Source organism: Dysidea avara, chromosome 12 (genome assembly GCF_963678975.1).
Source record: "Dysidea avara chromosome 12, odDysAvar1.4, whole genome shotgun sequence".
NCBI lineage: Eukaryota > Metazoa > Porifera > Demospongiae > Dictyoceratida > Dysideidae > Dysidea > Dysidea avara.
This window is the reverse complement of record NC_089283.1, coordinates 11,412,971-11,428,730: the sequence shown is the minus strand read 5'-3', so window position 1 is coordinate 11,428,730 and position 15,760 is coordinate 11,412,971. Positions and strand designations below refer to the sequence as shown.

Genomic DNA, 15,760 nt, shown 5'->3' with positions numbered 1-15,760 from the left:
TTGCAATGCACAATTGTTGGTACCCTGACGCACCAGACACAGCTGGGGATTTTATTAAATTATACCTCAGTCCTTCATTCAGCTGTCTGTATAGTAAAATATTTCTGGTTTCCTCAGACATCTGCTCATTACCAAAAGCTCAACGAAATGTCTTCTCCAGTTGACAAATGAATCAGAAACTGTTTCAGTGGACCGCTGCGACAAATGTCTGAAATCTTGTGCTGCCACAGCTTGGTTTCCACAATCTAATCTAGTTTGGAGGGTTTGGACTGCAGCACTAAATGATGCCTTAAAGCTCTCAGACACTAAGTCCCATTCTCTTTTAGTTTTCGCACGTAAGTGGCCTGCTAGTTGAATCAGTTTCTCCTGCTCACTCCAATTATTTCAGGTAGCAGCTCGCTTCAGTGTGGGCAGCCAGTCGTCCCAATGGATAGACATGTCCTCTCCGTTAAATGACTTGACGGGTGGTGCCTTGCCTCGTCGTACGGGAGGATTCTGGGGAACCGTTGTCCCACTTCTGTCACCACTAACTACGACAGTTCTCGCATAGTTCGTCCGCGTCGGAGTTATGCCCACTTCACCCGTGGAACTAGTTCGCCTTGGGGAGACGTCAGCCATACTCAGTTGCTCACAGAGTTGTGTTAGTTCTACATCTTTCGCCTGTAGTCGATCTTCTTGCAACATCTGCTCACAGCGCAGTCGCCAAAACCTCTTGGCCTTCAGCTTCTCTGCTTCAACCACTGCCTTCAACGCTGCAACCTCACTGGTCAGCTTCTCATTTGTAGCACATGCAATCTGCAGCTCACTTATTGTTTCTGTGGCTGCATTCGGCTCGCCCCTTAGGCTTACAATTGCAGACTCGTGCTCGCTGACTAATTGGCATTAAGAACAACTGCAGTTTGTACACTTGGTGATGTTGCCATAAATTATGTGACCATACTGAGCCCGTAACCGTAAAATGTATTGTGTTTCCAATCCATTATGTATTCTAGTATCTATGGTGTAAAGTACAGTGTAACTCTCACCAGTTATCCTTTGAGGTAGAGGAATATGTTGTCCCCGATACCTGTACAAATCGAAGCAATTGACACTTTTAATGCACTTGTTCACCATTGTTGCATGTCGAAGAATCATTTTTCAGCAATTGATATGAATTATTGGCTTACACAGACATACTACATTTCCAATTGCATGTCGTAGGCCATCTGTGGGCAACGCTTTTAGTTTGCTAGTCTTGTTTTTGTGTGTGTACCTCCTTTGTTTTGTCCATACGCACCCATGTGAACGAATCCATTTAATGGTAAAAGCAGCCAGTATATGAGAGTTAAACACAAGCCTACATTAAACTTTAGCTTAGTAATTTTCACTGGTTTAACTATGGGTGTAGTGACTTTCTACAAACTTTGAGAATGACCTATTGGGCTCTTAACAAAATGCCGTAGGACAGGCCTTGTAGGCTACCAGGAAATGTTCGACTTATATATACACAGTACAAAAATGAACTTGGGAGTTTGTAGAGAGAATTTGCAGGCAGTTGAGAAGATGATTCTGTGTGCAAATATTGTTTGAGTAGCACTTAGCAGTATCAGGTGCTCATAGAACGTAACATTCAGGATGTAGCTGTGTTCTACTGTATCTTTTATGAAATGCCTTTGCAGCCACATGTCTTTTAGAGAGAGAGCAGTAATTGCCTGGGCTGTGCCTGGTTATGTTAACAGGTGCCTTCGGTACCTTAAGCTCCTGGCAGTACATATACACTGTAGCGACGTAATTAGAGAATTATGAAATTATTCACTAAATATGAAATTACAATAACTTGAGTAATTTGCAATTGATAATTATTGTATACATTATTGCACAAAAACTTAGCACAGCATGTAATATTTCCAGCTGAATAGTGTCTGGTTTTTGGAAGTAGCACATCAACTTATTCAGTGTATAAAAAGTTGCAAGTGTGTAATGCCCCCACATCAAGAATGGTACATTTTATTAACAGACTTTACAGGGGGGCTCTATTGAGGACAGATGACTATCGGTTATTAGCCATGCATCTATTAGAGTCTTGAATAATTATAAAGAAATGTTTAATTCTGAGATTAGGATATTTATTACTGCTAGCTATTTTACTGTACATATGTGATTTGGCTTGATACGGGTGTATGGTAGTACATTAGTAATTATGCTGTTATTTATTTTAACTCTACAGGTAATTGATGTATGGTAAAACACCTCCACTTCCACCTCCGATTCCCAATGAGCCCCCACCACCATCCTTCCATCCACCGCTACCAACCCAGCCTCCTCCTTCTTTATTCCAAAATGCAGCCATGCCTGTATACCCACTGCAGCCAAGGCCTCCTGCTACTTTTAGTAACTTCGGATATCAACAACAGCCACAGCTAAGCCCTTACCAGAGTATGCATCCACAATTGAGAGTTGACCATCAAAGATTTAATCAACCCAAACCACTTTTTGAACAGTCTCCAAGACCATTGTTTGATCACACTAGATCAATACACCCTCTTATGCAACAGTCACAACCTCTTATGCAACAGTCACAACCTCTTATGCAACAGTCACAACCTCTTATGCAACAGTCACAACCTCTTATGCAACAGTCACAACCTCTTATGCAACAGTCACAATCTCTTATGCAGCAGTCACAACCTCTTCTACAGCAGTCACAGCCTCTTATGCAGCAGTCACAACCTCTTCTGCAGCAGTCACAACCTCTTATGCAGCAGTCACAGCCTCTTGTGCAGCAGTCACAACCATACAACCTTGAGTTGAGGAAACAAACTTCATATCAGGAACCTTCATCAGGTATTTTTACTCACAGTATTTAATTACATTATTTTTGTGTATGCCATAATTGTGTTGTGAACATACAAACGCATACACGCCTAGAAAGTTTTAAGGGTGAAGCTTTGTACTGTTAATACAAACTCCACAGATTCTTATCTTCTCTGAAAATAATTCATGTACTATACATTTAATGTATTTTTGAGATGTAGAACACAATAAATTTAAAAGCTTGCTAGGTACTAAACAGTTTTTGTCCATATTCGTAGTACTTTACTACTTGTACAGTATATGTGCATGTTGATTATAAGCTTTGTTTAATAGAAAGTAGCAGCGCTGGACCCAAACCTCTAATGGATATCCGTCCCTGTGTGCCTGAAAGTCTAGTAAGTGCTGGAATTTCAGAATTATATTGATAACCTCTGTACAGCATGTATGATATAAAAAATCTCATATGTACTGTACATACATATATGCATCAATGTCAATTAAATTGTAATAGATAACTATATATTGTGTTGTGTGTAACATTCTGTATAAGGGAAGTAGTAAAACACAGAATAGTAGAATATACCCACTGCATACATTCCTCACCTTGTATATAGTAACTCTAGATCTGCCTAGAAGGTAATCACAATTTTTAAACCAACAAAAGAGTGGGGTTTAAAGGTGCACACAAAGCTAAGAACACTGTAGTATTTATACAATCACTATACAAACAATATGCTACCAATTAAGGAAGGACTTTGTTCTCGAGTCACTTAAAAGAATAATCTTGGAGCTCCAGTAAGTCTGCTTAATTGATAGAATAGAACAGTTTGTGCTTAATTTTATCTACAAGAGGGAGAGGATATACATGTACGTTTTATGTTCTGTTATGTAATCAATGCACAATTAAACAGATTTCACCTAACTTTTGGTACAAATATTGCTGAAGCCATCCATGGACTGCAATTCTCATTGCTCCAGCATCAGCTAAAATTGTTGTGTACCGTGTCTTTATAATGCCCCAGAATACGTCGTCGTGAAATTATTAGAGGAGTTTGGATGTAATGGAAAGCAGTGGTAGATCATCCCTGAACAAAGAATGACTTGTTTGAGTTGGGTAGACCTGCCAACACACAACAGCTCCTTCTAGCCTGCTGTGCTTTCACAGTAGGCATTACCAGATTAAGTAACTTGTGATATCATGGTAGAATACTCACAACAGTTCACCTGGACTGAGTGGAAATCATCCAGTATAACTTCTTTAGCCTTCTCATAATCTGACTGGTCTAGCTCTCACATTCATTTCCAGCCAAACAGTCACGGTTTAATTGCTATAGCAAACAATGAAACAATTACTGAATTGAAATACATATCTAATAGACCACTGGGATTGCTAGCCTCTTCATGGAGAGTCAGAATATTTTGTTTCATTTCTGAGCTATGTGTATATGTTTGCATAGCAGTATCATTGCTGTTTAAGTGCAATAGGCATGGGTGGATATAGGTCATAACTGTTCCTTAATGAATTTTCTACTTCATGGTGAATGCAGTCCCAACTCCATAGCCTATTGCACTCGTGACTTATGATCGATTAAATGAGTGCCTGTGATTTATTTTCTGTAAAGTCACTAATTGTTTTACTTTTCCTGTTGTCTGTATACCATGGTATTTACCAGATAAGACTGATACTTTTACAGCCCATTGGTTTTCCCTTCTAGACAACGAATAAGTTCGAGAAAAATGCCAACTAGTCACATTTTTGCTCATCGGGTCACATGTACAGTGTACATGACTAACTTTGGCTTGTTACAATGACTGTTGTGGAAAGAAACTTGTTCAACAAGTGTAGTGGTGGACCGGAGCATGCAGTCAATTGTGTGAGTCACATAATCAGTGCACCTGAGTGCGGGCTATACAATGGCATGTTCGACAACATTCTATGGGAGTTTATTGGGGCGAGCCTGAGCGAGCCCCACACTAACAGGACTTTCGTAGCATGGTTAATGCACAAAAAACTACGGCAAAAATTGGAAAACTTACACGTATGTCATTGATAACACGGAGAATCATTTACTAATCATCCATATAATGGTACGTACATGTACGTCGTTGATAACACAAGATAATAATCGGTGTTGTTTTTTGATACTCCATATAACGGTATGTACGTCGTTGATAACATAGAGAATAATCGGCATCGTTTACTGATCATCCATATTAGAATGCGTACATCATTGATAACACAGAGAATAATCGGTGTTGTTTACTCATTATTCATATAAGGTACGTTGATAGTACAAAGAATAATCAATGTTGGTTACAGGCGTAGCCACACTAGACGATGCGTTCTTTAGCTTGACAATCATGAACAGAGAAGAGCAGCTTAGATGAAGTAATGAGCGTGAGAGATCTAGAAGATTTAAAGAAACAGCACAACAAAGGGAAGCTAGATTAGCTAAGAGAAGAGAAAAGGGCATAACTAAGCAGGTTGCAGTGGCTAGGAAACAAAGAGATGTATGCTTCAAGCAAGTAGAGAGGGAGATGTAATAAACAGTTGTTCAAAAACTGAACTGCCAGCTGGCAAATTATTCCTCTTGGCACAATTTTCACAAATCTGATGACTGATTTACCACCTACAAAATCAAATACTAAAACATGCAATATTCCAGTCAAAAATCACACGTACGCACACACAATTAATTATCTAATCGCTCGGGCTCACCCCACAATGTTATAAACATCTGTCTAGTATTCTACAAGAGCTTTTACTGAGAGGTTGTTGCTATACAATGATGTGTTGACATAACTTTCTATGGGAGTTTATATTCTGTAGTACATGAGTTTTTACTGAGAGGTTGTTATGTGTTCTGTATACATGAAGCACCTTAACCATGTATATTATCGTTATTGTGCAACATTGGTTATAAATCAGCTTGACTGCCACCTTGATTACTTATTCTGAATACATCCTGTATTTTTACTACTTCTCTCAGTCATCTACATATATTTATATTTATTATATGCATACTTGTTAATTAACATGCTTTAGTTCATGTTTATGTGTGGTATAGTGTGTTATTTATCTTTGCAGTCCACTGGTGAAGATTTAGGACAGAATGTTGACATCGCCAGGAGCAGTGAACAATTCTCAGCATCTGATGCAGCAGCTATCAATAACGGTAATACTATTGTTCATCCGGTTCCATGCCACATTGCTCCACAGGTTTGTGTACTATATATGTTTGCCTTGCATGCAACTATGTACATGTTATACAATGGTTCTGTTGTCTTAACTTTAGGCTACATGACTTTTAAGTGTTGTTATAAGCTATCTCCTTTTTGTCCTTTAGGTTCAAAGATTATACAGTACCACATTTAGTGTGAATACTACTTATAGTGGGGAAAATGGCAAAGCTTTAGAGCACTACGATCATAGGCATGCATACATGCAGCTATAAAATACAGTAGGCTCCTAGCAATATTATTGGTAATATACGTATGCTATCAGGAGCCTATAAGTGCCGCAAACCTGGCAACACTTATGGATTCTTGAGTCCTGAAACTGTTCACCTTAACTTTGCCAATTTTCTCCCCACCAAGTTACATGCAGTAATTTACTGTTCCTTGTTTCATTGGGTAGCATCAACGCAGAACTTTACTACCTGGTAAACCTAACCAGTGGATACCACCATATTCAAGCTATCCAAGTGAACAAGATTCTTCAAGTAGATTTGATAGCCACTCCATTGATTATGGCCATTCAGCGAGATTTGATGAGTATCAAACCCCTGAGATTGAAGAAGAAAGTGACCATCATCAACCATCATATCATAGTGAACCTGCTGATGAAAGTAATGTAAATAAAACACCGATTCAGACTGTATCAGCTGATGTTTTGTTTGGTAATTCTGATCAGCGTACTAGGCCAACACATGTAAGTTAATCTGGGTATAGCTGATTAACTGACTGTCTATATAATATGCAATAATACTTAGTGGTAGGGTCAATGTATATAATACTGGACTCCCGATATACACTGGAATTCATGGAATGTTATGGAGGGTGTAATTCCGTGAATGGCATGGCTGTCGTAAAACTTATGTTTTAAAATGAGGACATTATGCAGAAGTTTATGCATGCATGCTTAAGTGTGTCACAAATCAAAGCAAAGCAATGTAAACAAAGCCAATGGCGTGACATAAGGATTGCAGGGAAATCTCAAAATTTGACAGCCTTCCTGTTGAAGCAGCCTGATAAATAACTACTATACATACCACTTCTGCTCCTTGATGGTATCCTGGATGTAACAGTGTGAGCGTGTTGGTTTGATTTTTAAAATCAATCCCAATCATGCAGTTAGTTACTGTAAAGTGACAGAAGATCAAAATCTAAGTTGCTGCTGAAACTGTTAATTGGCTATCTAATTGTTTGCAGCATTGCCATGTTGTGAAATGGACATTGTAATACTGATCTCTATGATGTAACTAGGGTTGGGCAATATACCGGTATGGTGGAAACAAGGTATTACGGCTGACAATAACAGATACCGCCTTTAAAAAGTAAAAACTACAACATCATACTGGTATAAATGGTTACTGTGTTATCAAAACAGAAATAAAATACAGTTGCTTTTTGTTGCAGCTACACACACACCATATTGTATTTGTCAATCAGTATTTAGCCTCCTTGACTGAGTCCTTGTACAGTACTTGCAAACAAGCCTAATTCATACACTACTACTACTACTATGCAAAGCAATGCACTAATTATTGGAATACACGCAAAGCATGTGTAACATACCAACCGGATACAGCAGTACCGTTGTTGTGAGATAGAGTCTGGCCTCACATAAGTAAGTGTTTGCAAATTAACTGCTAGCTATATATTTCAAGATTTATATGCACTGTCTATGGCATCTCTATTAGTTTTCCATTTTCCTTGCAGTTGTGGTAGACTGGTAGTAAACAAGCTTTACCCATGCTAATATAATGTGTAAAGTGTTTTTTAGTGTAAAGTATTATTGAGTGTATTTGCTGTACAATTCATTTCAACTCCTAACAACCGATTGTGATAATTCCGCAATAATCATGGGAGGAAATGTGGTCCTGTGGAGCATGTCATTGATGAAGTTGGATTAAATATTGTTTCTGGGTATAATCTAGTGTAGTGTTCACAAGGAGGAGTGGATACTGCAGTGTATGCAGTAAGGCTAGGCTTATGCAAGTACCTTGGAAATGGCTGGGATAGGAGTGTATAGTATGCATGCACTTGTAACACATACTGTACATTGTAATGGCCAGGGTGTGAGGTAAAGTCCTTGGGAACACACTCGTGTCTTCAGTCACAAGTAAGCACATCAATTGCCTCTAAGGCAACAATATTATTGTGAATGCTTGTTTCCTGTCCTAGTCAGGCAAAAAATACCATGCGAGCGGGCAGTTATTATTTATTAATCTATTATTTACTTTATGAGAACAAGTTTACAATACAGCATTTCAAATAAATAACATCAAGGATATTAAAGGAGCCCATTAACTCCTAATTGCCTTTTCTCTCAGATGCTAATTATTATCATAGATGTAAGATTTGTTGTGGATTCATCAAGATTCAAATCTCATAGAATGTTAGATTCGAAGTGTTGCAGACCCCTCATTTTCTCTGATCATGCAGCCACCAAATCTTGAAAGGCTGGGTTGAGGGCTGGGTGTATCATGCTTGTGGTCATAACACTGATTTAGCTAACCATCAACTGCAACAGTACGAATTTTCCATATGTTCCACACATGTTAATAATATGATTGCCAGATGAGTGGGACTTCTCCTGTTCATTAATGTACACTGTATCTCATTCATCACTGGCTACTTGAAGAGATCTGCTGCTTGTAGTCCGGCCTGAGGTTGAAATGGATTCAAACTACGTATGCTTTTTAGCACTAAACCACATCATAAACTCACTCACTTTTCCAATAGTACATCATGTACTCAGACTAGTATTAGGGTGCTAGTACTTATAAGCAAAAATAATTAGATCATGCGACTATCAAATGCAATAATAAATTTGCATGTGGCTCTAAGATTGCCATGCGGGTGGGTGACAGAAAACAAGGAATCTACAATTGGTGGCCTAACGCTACCTGGGGTAGAGATGGTGATACTCTAATTAAACAGTCACCCAAAGTACTCTAATAGAGCAGTCACAATTACTGTGGTCACTTTTACAGTACATTCATTTACTGGATATAGAAATACAAATGTATTACACAGTGCATAGTATTACTGGCTATAGCATTTATAACCACGGACAAGTACAAGGTATACGTATAAATTGTATATTATTGAATCTGTGATCTTTATTATACCTAAATATTTATGGTAGATGAAAATTCTTAATTTTTATATTTACCTGCAGTTTGTGATTGTTTTAAGAGGACTACCAGGAAGTGGGAAAAGTTATGTTGCTAAAGTGATAAAGGTATGTAATTGTTCATGTAATTTAGTGACCTACATTACTGATTAAGTTAATGAGTTTAAAAAGGTTAATGACCTCGAGACCTATTGTTCGTGTAGGTTGTACATATACAGACTGTAGCATGACGCTATCTTCAAAAACCTAGGCAAAGCTGAGGTTTTTAAAACACAAAGATCTGAGGGCATGGTCTCTAACCAGTGTATAATGGGGGTATATAGGTGGAGTCTTTGTGGGATTGGATTATGCTGTTGCCAGTGCTTATGGCGCCACAGCAGTGAGAACAGGTGTAATTGATCCACTAGTATACCTGTAGGTGTAGGCAATGTCCCTTGTTTCACTACTTTTTAATTCATATGATCCCTGATTATTTGTTAATAAATAAGCCACTTATCTGGTAAACAGCAACCTCTTCCAAATTTCATTATTTTCAGTAGGCTACCAGTTACCTGTTTAATTGAACTGTCCATGCGGACTACAGTGGTGCTCAGATAAAGAGGTCCACAATTTACATAAATTTTATGATACTGGCTGTCTTCTCATGATAAATATAATCTTTAGGAAAAGGAGATATCCAATGGTTTTAGTACTCCAAGAATATTAAACTTGGATGATTATTTTCTTGTTGAAGTTGAAAAAAAGGTTAAAGATCCATTGTCTGGGAAGAAGGTAAAGAAAAAGGTAAGACATTTAGCTGTCCTATTCTTCACATTGAAGATTGAAGCTGTCCTTTCATTTTATACTTTAACATGTACATGTTGATACTGTATATGGTGAATTTATTGTATACACATACTTTAGGAAATGGAGTATGAATATGATGCAGCAATGGAAGAACAATACAGAGCAAATTTGTTTAAGTCATTTAACAAAACTCTGAGCGATGGATATTTTCCAGTTATAATCATTGATACAATAAATCATAAGGCAAGTGATATTATAGTTTATGTTAATTTATTGGTTGGTGAACAGTTTGTTGCAATTGTTTGCCATTACAGTGTAGTATTTTATGTACTGTACTGAGCCTGAAGATGTTAAACTTGTGCACTTTGTTGTATATCAATCAATAGGTATCCCATTTTTATCAGTACTGGAGTACCGCTAAAGTGAGAGGTTTTGAGGTATATGTTTGTGAGCTTGATGTTGATATTGATAAATGTGCTGAACGAAATGTACATAAACGGTCACTAAATGAAATCAAAGAGGTTGGTTAATTATGGTGGGTTTTTTTCCATGTTATAACAGCAATATTGTTACAAATGCAGATTAAGGAAGAGTGGGAAGAAGCTCCACCACATATTTTGAGGTTAGATATAAGTTCTCTTCTGAATGAAAATAGTGATACTGCCATTGATGAGGTATGTATTGTACTGTATGGGAATGTGCTATAGAATAGAAACTATTTGTAGCTAGTGAAATTTCTTGTACAATTTGCAGTTTGTTTGTTTTTTGGGAAGCAAGGGTTTTGCAATAACGCTATTGTATATGTACTTGTAAGCCTCCTGTTTGTACTATAGGTTGAAATGGGAGGAGTCAGTACAGAAAACAGTTTGGCATCTGGTAGCAGAGTTGATCAGTGGATAAAACAACAAGAAGAAGATCAGGTACAGTAGAAGATGTCTATTTGTTTGTTGACTTGTGACTAATAATGTAACTTCAGTTTACCGTATAGCTGGTAATTTTTGAAAGGTTTTTATTTTCGGATATTTCGAAGAGGCCCTTCTCTTCAAAATAAATTCCCATGTCTGGTTGTTCTTCGAAAATAAATTCCTACAAGTGAAAGCAACGATCCAACTTTTGGTGATTCGTTAGTGTATTCCTTGACTTTTAGCTCAGTATTACTGATGATAATGGATAAACTGTATCATTACTGTGATCGAGCGCAATCGAGCCAGTGAATTTACTCCACTCGAGACTCCCTCAGTCTTATCTCCAGTTCACAAGGATGGGGATTATTCCATCAGTAAGTCAGTTTTTGGCAAACATTCATGCATCTTCATATTTTGTGACACGAATTTCCGTTTATTTGAAATCCATCTGGACTTCGAAATATGCACTCTTCGAAATTAAAAATCCTTCGAAATTCAGATTTTGCTTTTTGTGCGAAATTTTCTGTTTCGAAAATACGTATATGTTAAAGCATAGCCGTGAGTACTATATGAAAAATAAAGTACGAGGCGCGTGGCCGAGTACTTTATTTTTCATATAGCATGAGCAAGGCTATGCTTTAAATGATTTATGGAACTTTCTACTCGTGTAGCTTCACCATACACTAGAACTCGTAATTAGCACGCATTGCACAAACTATTAGCAGCCTGAACACACACAAACCAGTTTAACAAAGTAACTCACGCGTAGTTCACCATAATTTGGCATGAAAGACGTTCAATGCGTATTTTGGCAGGTTTTCCTCGCAACCCACAATCGATTCTATTGTGAGCCACATGGCAAAATATTTCCATGATATCTCCAGGACTTGTCCGTTTACATTAACAAACGTAACAGCAACGTTACCTTCTCCCACCCATCATTGAAGCATTTAGGTATGTCTATAAAAGTAATCCGGTGGCAGAAATCGTATTGGCTGGGGTGATTGATCACTCAGTGCGGCGAGGCTATCAGCCTACACCGGCGTGGGTGATTAGTCGTACTGGCGCGAGCCCCGTAGGCTATTAGCCTACACTAAGGCACGTGGGCAACCATGCTTTATTGCCCACAAAGAGTGCTTTATTGAACGAATGAAGCACTCTTTGTGGTGCAATAAAGCACTCTTTGTGGTCGATGAAGTAGTTGGCCGGCTGAGAGTGTACTTTACAAAATTTAAAGTACACTTTTCCCTTTGATCTCGCCCAAGCAAAGTTCTATAACCCGCTATACGGTATGCCTTTACACATGTAGGTACAGTATACAGTTGTACCAACATTTTGCTTAGTGTGTTTGTATGTTCTGTTTGAATATGTTATAAAGCACCTGTGTAAAGGTTGGACTTGGTAATCAAATGGAGCATGTGTGTGCTAGGCCTCTGCAATATACAGTCATACTGAGGTATTGTATATATTAACAAAGCCACACTACTACATACACTGTATTGAGGCCTGAAACAGAAACCGAGATACTGAAATATCAAAAATATTGAATATAGTAGTGGTTATTGAAATACGAGGAATATTAGGATGTTGCATCAAAATTGGCTGTAATAATTGGTTACATGATTACAGTAAGTTATGGAATATTACCCTAGTAAATCAAAGTACTTGGTAATATTCCTAGCCTTTTAGCAGCTGTTTCCTTGGGAAATGGACCTTACATGGAAGTTTAGTTGGTTAGCTAGGAAACTGCTACAATACATTAACATTTACTGATACTGATTATTTGCCCATTTCTGTAACCAATATGCCGATATTATAACTGATATTCTTAAGAACAGTGGAGGAGTAGAAGATCACCTAAAGCTGATAATGTAATTAATTGCATGGGCAGATGGATCTATAAGGTCTACTTTGCTACTAACCCCTTTCATGGAAAATGAACCCATTAGTTTTAAAACAGCTAAGCTAGCTGTTCAAATAGTGATTTTAGTGGGATTCCAGACCATTTGCATATGGTGATCGACTAATTGCATTGGCAGTCAAAAATTTACATAGCCTGCTATGGCCTTGCAACCATACTTTTCGCAGACAAACATGCCTGCCTGCCTGCCTGCCTGCCTGCCTGCCTGCCTGCCTGCCTGCCTGCCTGCCTGCCTGCCTGCCTGCCTGCCTGCCTGCCTGCCTGCCTGCCTGCCTGCCTGCCTGCCTGCCTGCCTGCCTGCCTGCCTGCCTGCCTGCCTGCCTGCCTGCCTGCCTGCCTGCCTGCCTGCCTGCCTGCCTGCCTGCCTGCCTGCCTGCCTGCCTGCCTGCCTGACCACAGTCGCAAGGCTAGAGGCCAAACGAAGCAGCGCACAACTACCATTTTACGCCACAATAACATTTTACGCCACAATAACAAACTCACCAGTGAGGGATGTGCCTTTTGGGTTCCGACGAGTGTAGGTCCCTACACCTTGTCTTTTCTTTTATCTTCAATCAGGCTGCTTGTCTTCTTCATCCAATGAAGCCATATCGAGGCATTGATTTTCCGTATTGGCATTTTCTTTCAGCAACATATATAGATGCCACAGAATTATTTCAGAGCTGGATTTCAGAAGTGCTTCAGTCCTGGTGCTATTATAAGATTAGATATGTGCAGGTTGGCAATTGGGATTCTGTTCGCAATAGGTTCGCCACCACACCTATCAATTAAATATCTAGGTGGACTAATAGCGTTAGAGTACGGAGACCACACCTCTTAACAATCTAGCTGTTTACTTAACCCTTTATTACCGAATGGCTAATATATTGCCAAAAAATGCATGCCACGGGTGCCCTTTATACCTGTAAATGGACCCATAACTCTTTCGTCCTAAGGGCTATGAAGTTGAAATAACCACCAATTTGCTGAGTAGGCCCAGGTGTTTCTAATAAAGTTTAACGCAAAGCGATAAGAACAAGCATGGGGAACTATCAATACTTATAAACACACAAACACGCATCAAAAACAATTGTACCTGTTTAAATTTCGATAACTTTTGCTCTGAGCATCATGCTGTGTTCTGCTAAGAATAAAACTACTCCTCACGTGATAAGGATTCTAAAAATATACAGTATGATGTAACCGGGGGTTATAACAAGATGGCGGCGTCCATCTTTCGCTGCTATGGTGAAGAATAACAATGCGCCTTTCTTCACTTCAAAGTGCGTGAGTTATGTGTTTTGTTGTAAAGTTTTTAGATGTTTGGGTAAAAGGGAAAGATGGCTTTCATATGGTATATAGCGTTCCATGTTAATTAATGGGTGGGGTCCTCACGTATCGCGCAAAGATCACACAAACCATAAAATTTCATTTCCTGAGGTTTTTTTGTGGTTTTATGAAATAAATTTGGTAGAAAAGGGTTAACAGTAAACAAGATGATCTTACCCCTTATTGGTCTGGCTAGTTAGCTGCACACCTCTTAGCGTCATCATTACTTTATTACAGCAGTCACTCTAATACAACAGTCATGTATGATATTCTACTAAGTAACATTGTAGCTAGTTGTGTCAGCTACAACAAAAAACTTTTTAAAAAATGTGAATTAAAAATTGAAGTAGGGGTCTTTGTAACAAAAAGTAGTGAAACAGAGATGAATGATGGTATTACAGCATAGCTCAGTGGGAAATCCCCTACTTTGGCATTGAACAAAATTGTTATAGCTAATGTGCCAAAGTAGGTACTTTCCCACTGAGCTATTCTGTAATACCATGATTCATCTCTTGTTTCACTACTTTTTGTTGCATAGATCCCTACTTCATTTTTAATTTGCAATTTTTCAAAATACTATGATATCATAAAACATCACGTGTTATATTCATTTCGTCATACACCTATATGTACAGTCGTATTGTATAAATATGCTGATTTAACATTAAAAATTTATTTGAGAGAAAGTCTTAAAAAGAAGTGGTTGATTTCATTGCTCGACACAGTTTACTGGTGCAGTGGGCAGGGTTAAACATTTTGGAAAAGTTATTACAATCATCATCACTTTCGATTCTTTACTGTCACGTGTTTATTGCCATCTTTACTGATTGATTGTGACTATCAGTTAATCGACTAATTATTTCCGCTTCATTACCAATATTGATATTTGCAAAATTAGTTGATATCAACTGTTACCAAGTATTCAACTGATTGTCAGTACAACACTACATTAAAGGGCCAATTGAAGCCCTTCAAACTTTGTAAATTCATTACATTACTAATCACATAATTATGTATTACCTCATACGTACAATTGCGGCTACGCACCGATGCAGATTGAAGGTTTTGTAGACATGTGTTGGGATTAACTGGAGGGGGAAGAAGAACCTGAAGAGGAAAGGGATAGCGAAACGGGACATAGACGAAGAATATCAGGTATTTGCGTGTGCGTAATATTGCTCATGAGATTGATGCTTTACAGGTTTGCCAATGCAAGTCGACATACCAGCAAGCACAGAAATGGTCTTGCAAAGGAAAAGGCCGATTTAGCACTGCTTGTTGTAGATGCAAGACAAAGTCTGGACCTTGTAAAAACAGGCCAGTGACCTCATGGGAGGGTGCAGTCCTGTCACAGGTGCAAGAAGCACTACAGGCAAACTGGGAAGCAGTGAAAGTAATTGGGTTATATATTTACATGTAGTGCTGTACACTTACACCAGTTAATCGATTAATTGATTGGTTGTGATAAAATACCAATAACCGGTTACGAATTTATAAAAACCGATTATTGAATACTTTGTACAGTGGGCGCAATAGATTGATTGATTGTTTGTTTAGAAATGGCAGAATGCTGTGATGAATTGATAACACCAAAGAATAAAATGTCTAAAGTATGGAAGCATTTTGGGTTTCCCAAAGGTGAAGCAGAAGGCAAGAAAGCTTATTGTAATACTAATTTGAAGAGTC

General features: G+C 38.4%; 1 protein-coding gene across 2 annotated transcripts in view; it reads left to right on the top strand.

The window, feature by feature from the left end:
• LOC136240113 (YLP motif-containing protein 1-like) overlaps positions 1 to 15,760 on the top strand; it is a 28,078-nt gene that overhangs the window by 5,369 nt on the left and 6,949 nt on the right. The window contains exons 2-11 of one of the 2 annotated variants that reach the window (XM_066030962.1): positions 2,207 to 2,823; positions 3,127 to 3,188; positions 5,882 to 6,013; positions 6,431 to 6,724; positions 9,200 to 9,262; positions 9,818 to 9,937; positions 10,058 to 10,183; positions 10,327 to 10,461; positions 10,522 to 10,614; positions 10,774 to 10,860. In XM_066030962.1, the coding sequence (XP_065887034.1) occupies positions 2,214 to 2,823; positions 3,127 to 3,188; positions 5,882 to 6,013; positions 6,431 to 6,724; positions 9,200 to 9,262; positions 9,818 to 9,937; positions 10,058 to 10,183; positions 10,327 to 10,461; positions 10,522 to 10,614; positions 10,774 to 10,860 (1,722 nt within the window). In that variant the 5' untranslated portion in view covers positions 2,207 to 2,213. The remainder of the gene's footprint in view (positions 1 to 2,206; positions 2,824 to 3,126; positions 3,189 to 5,881; positions 6,014 to 6,430; positions 6,725 to 9,199; positions 9,263 to 9,817; positions 9,938 to 10,057; positions 10,184 to 10,326; positions 10,462 to 10,521; positions 10,615 to 10,773; positions 10,861 to 15,760) is intronic. The other variant, XM_066030964.1, reaches the window with a different exon arrangement.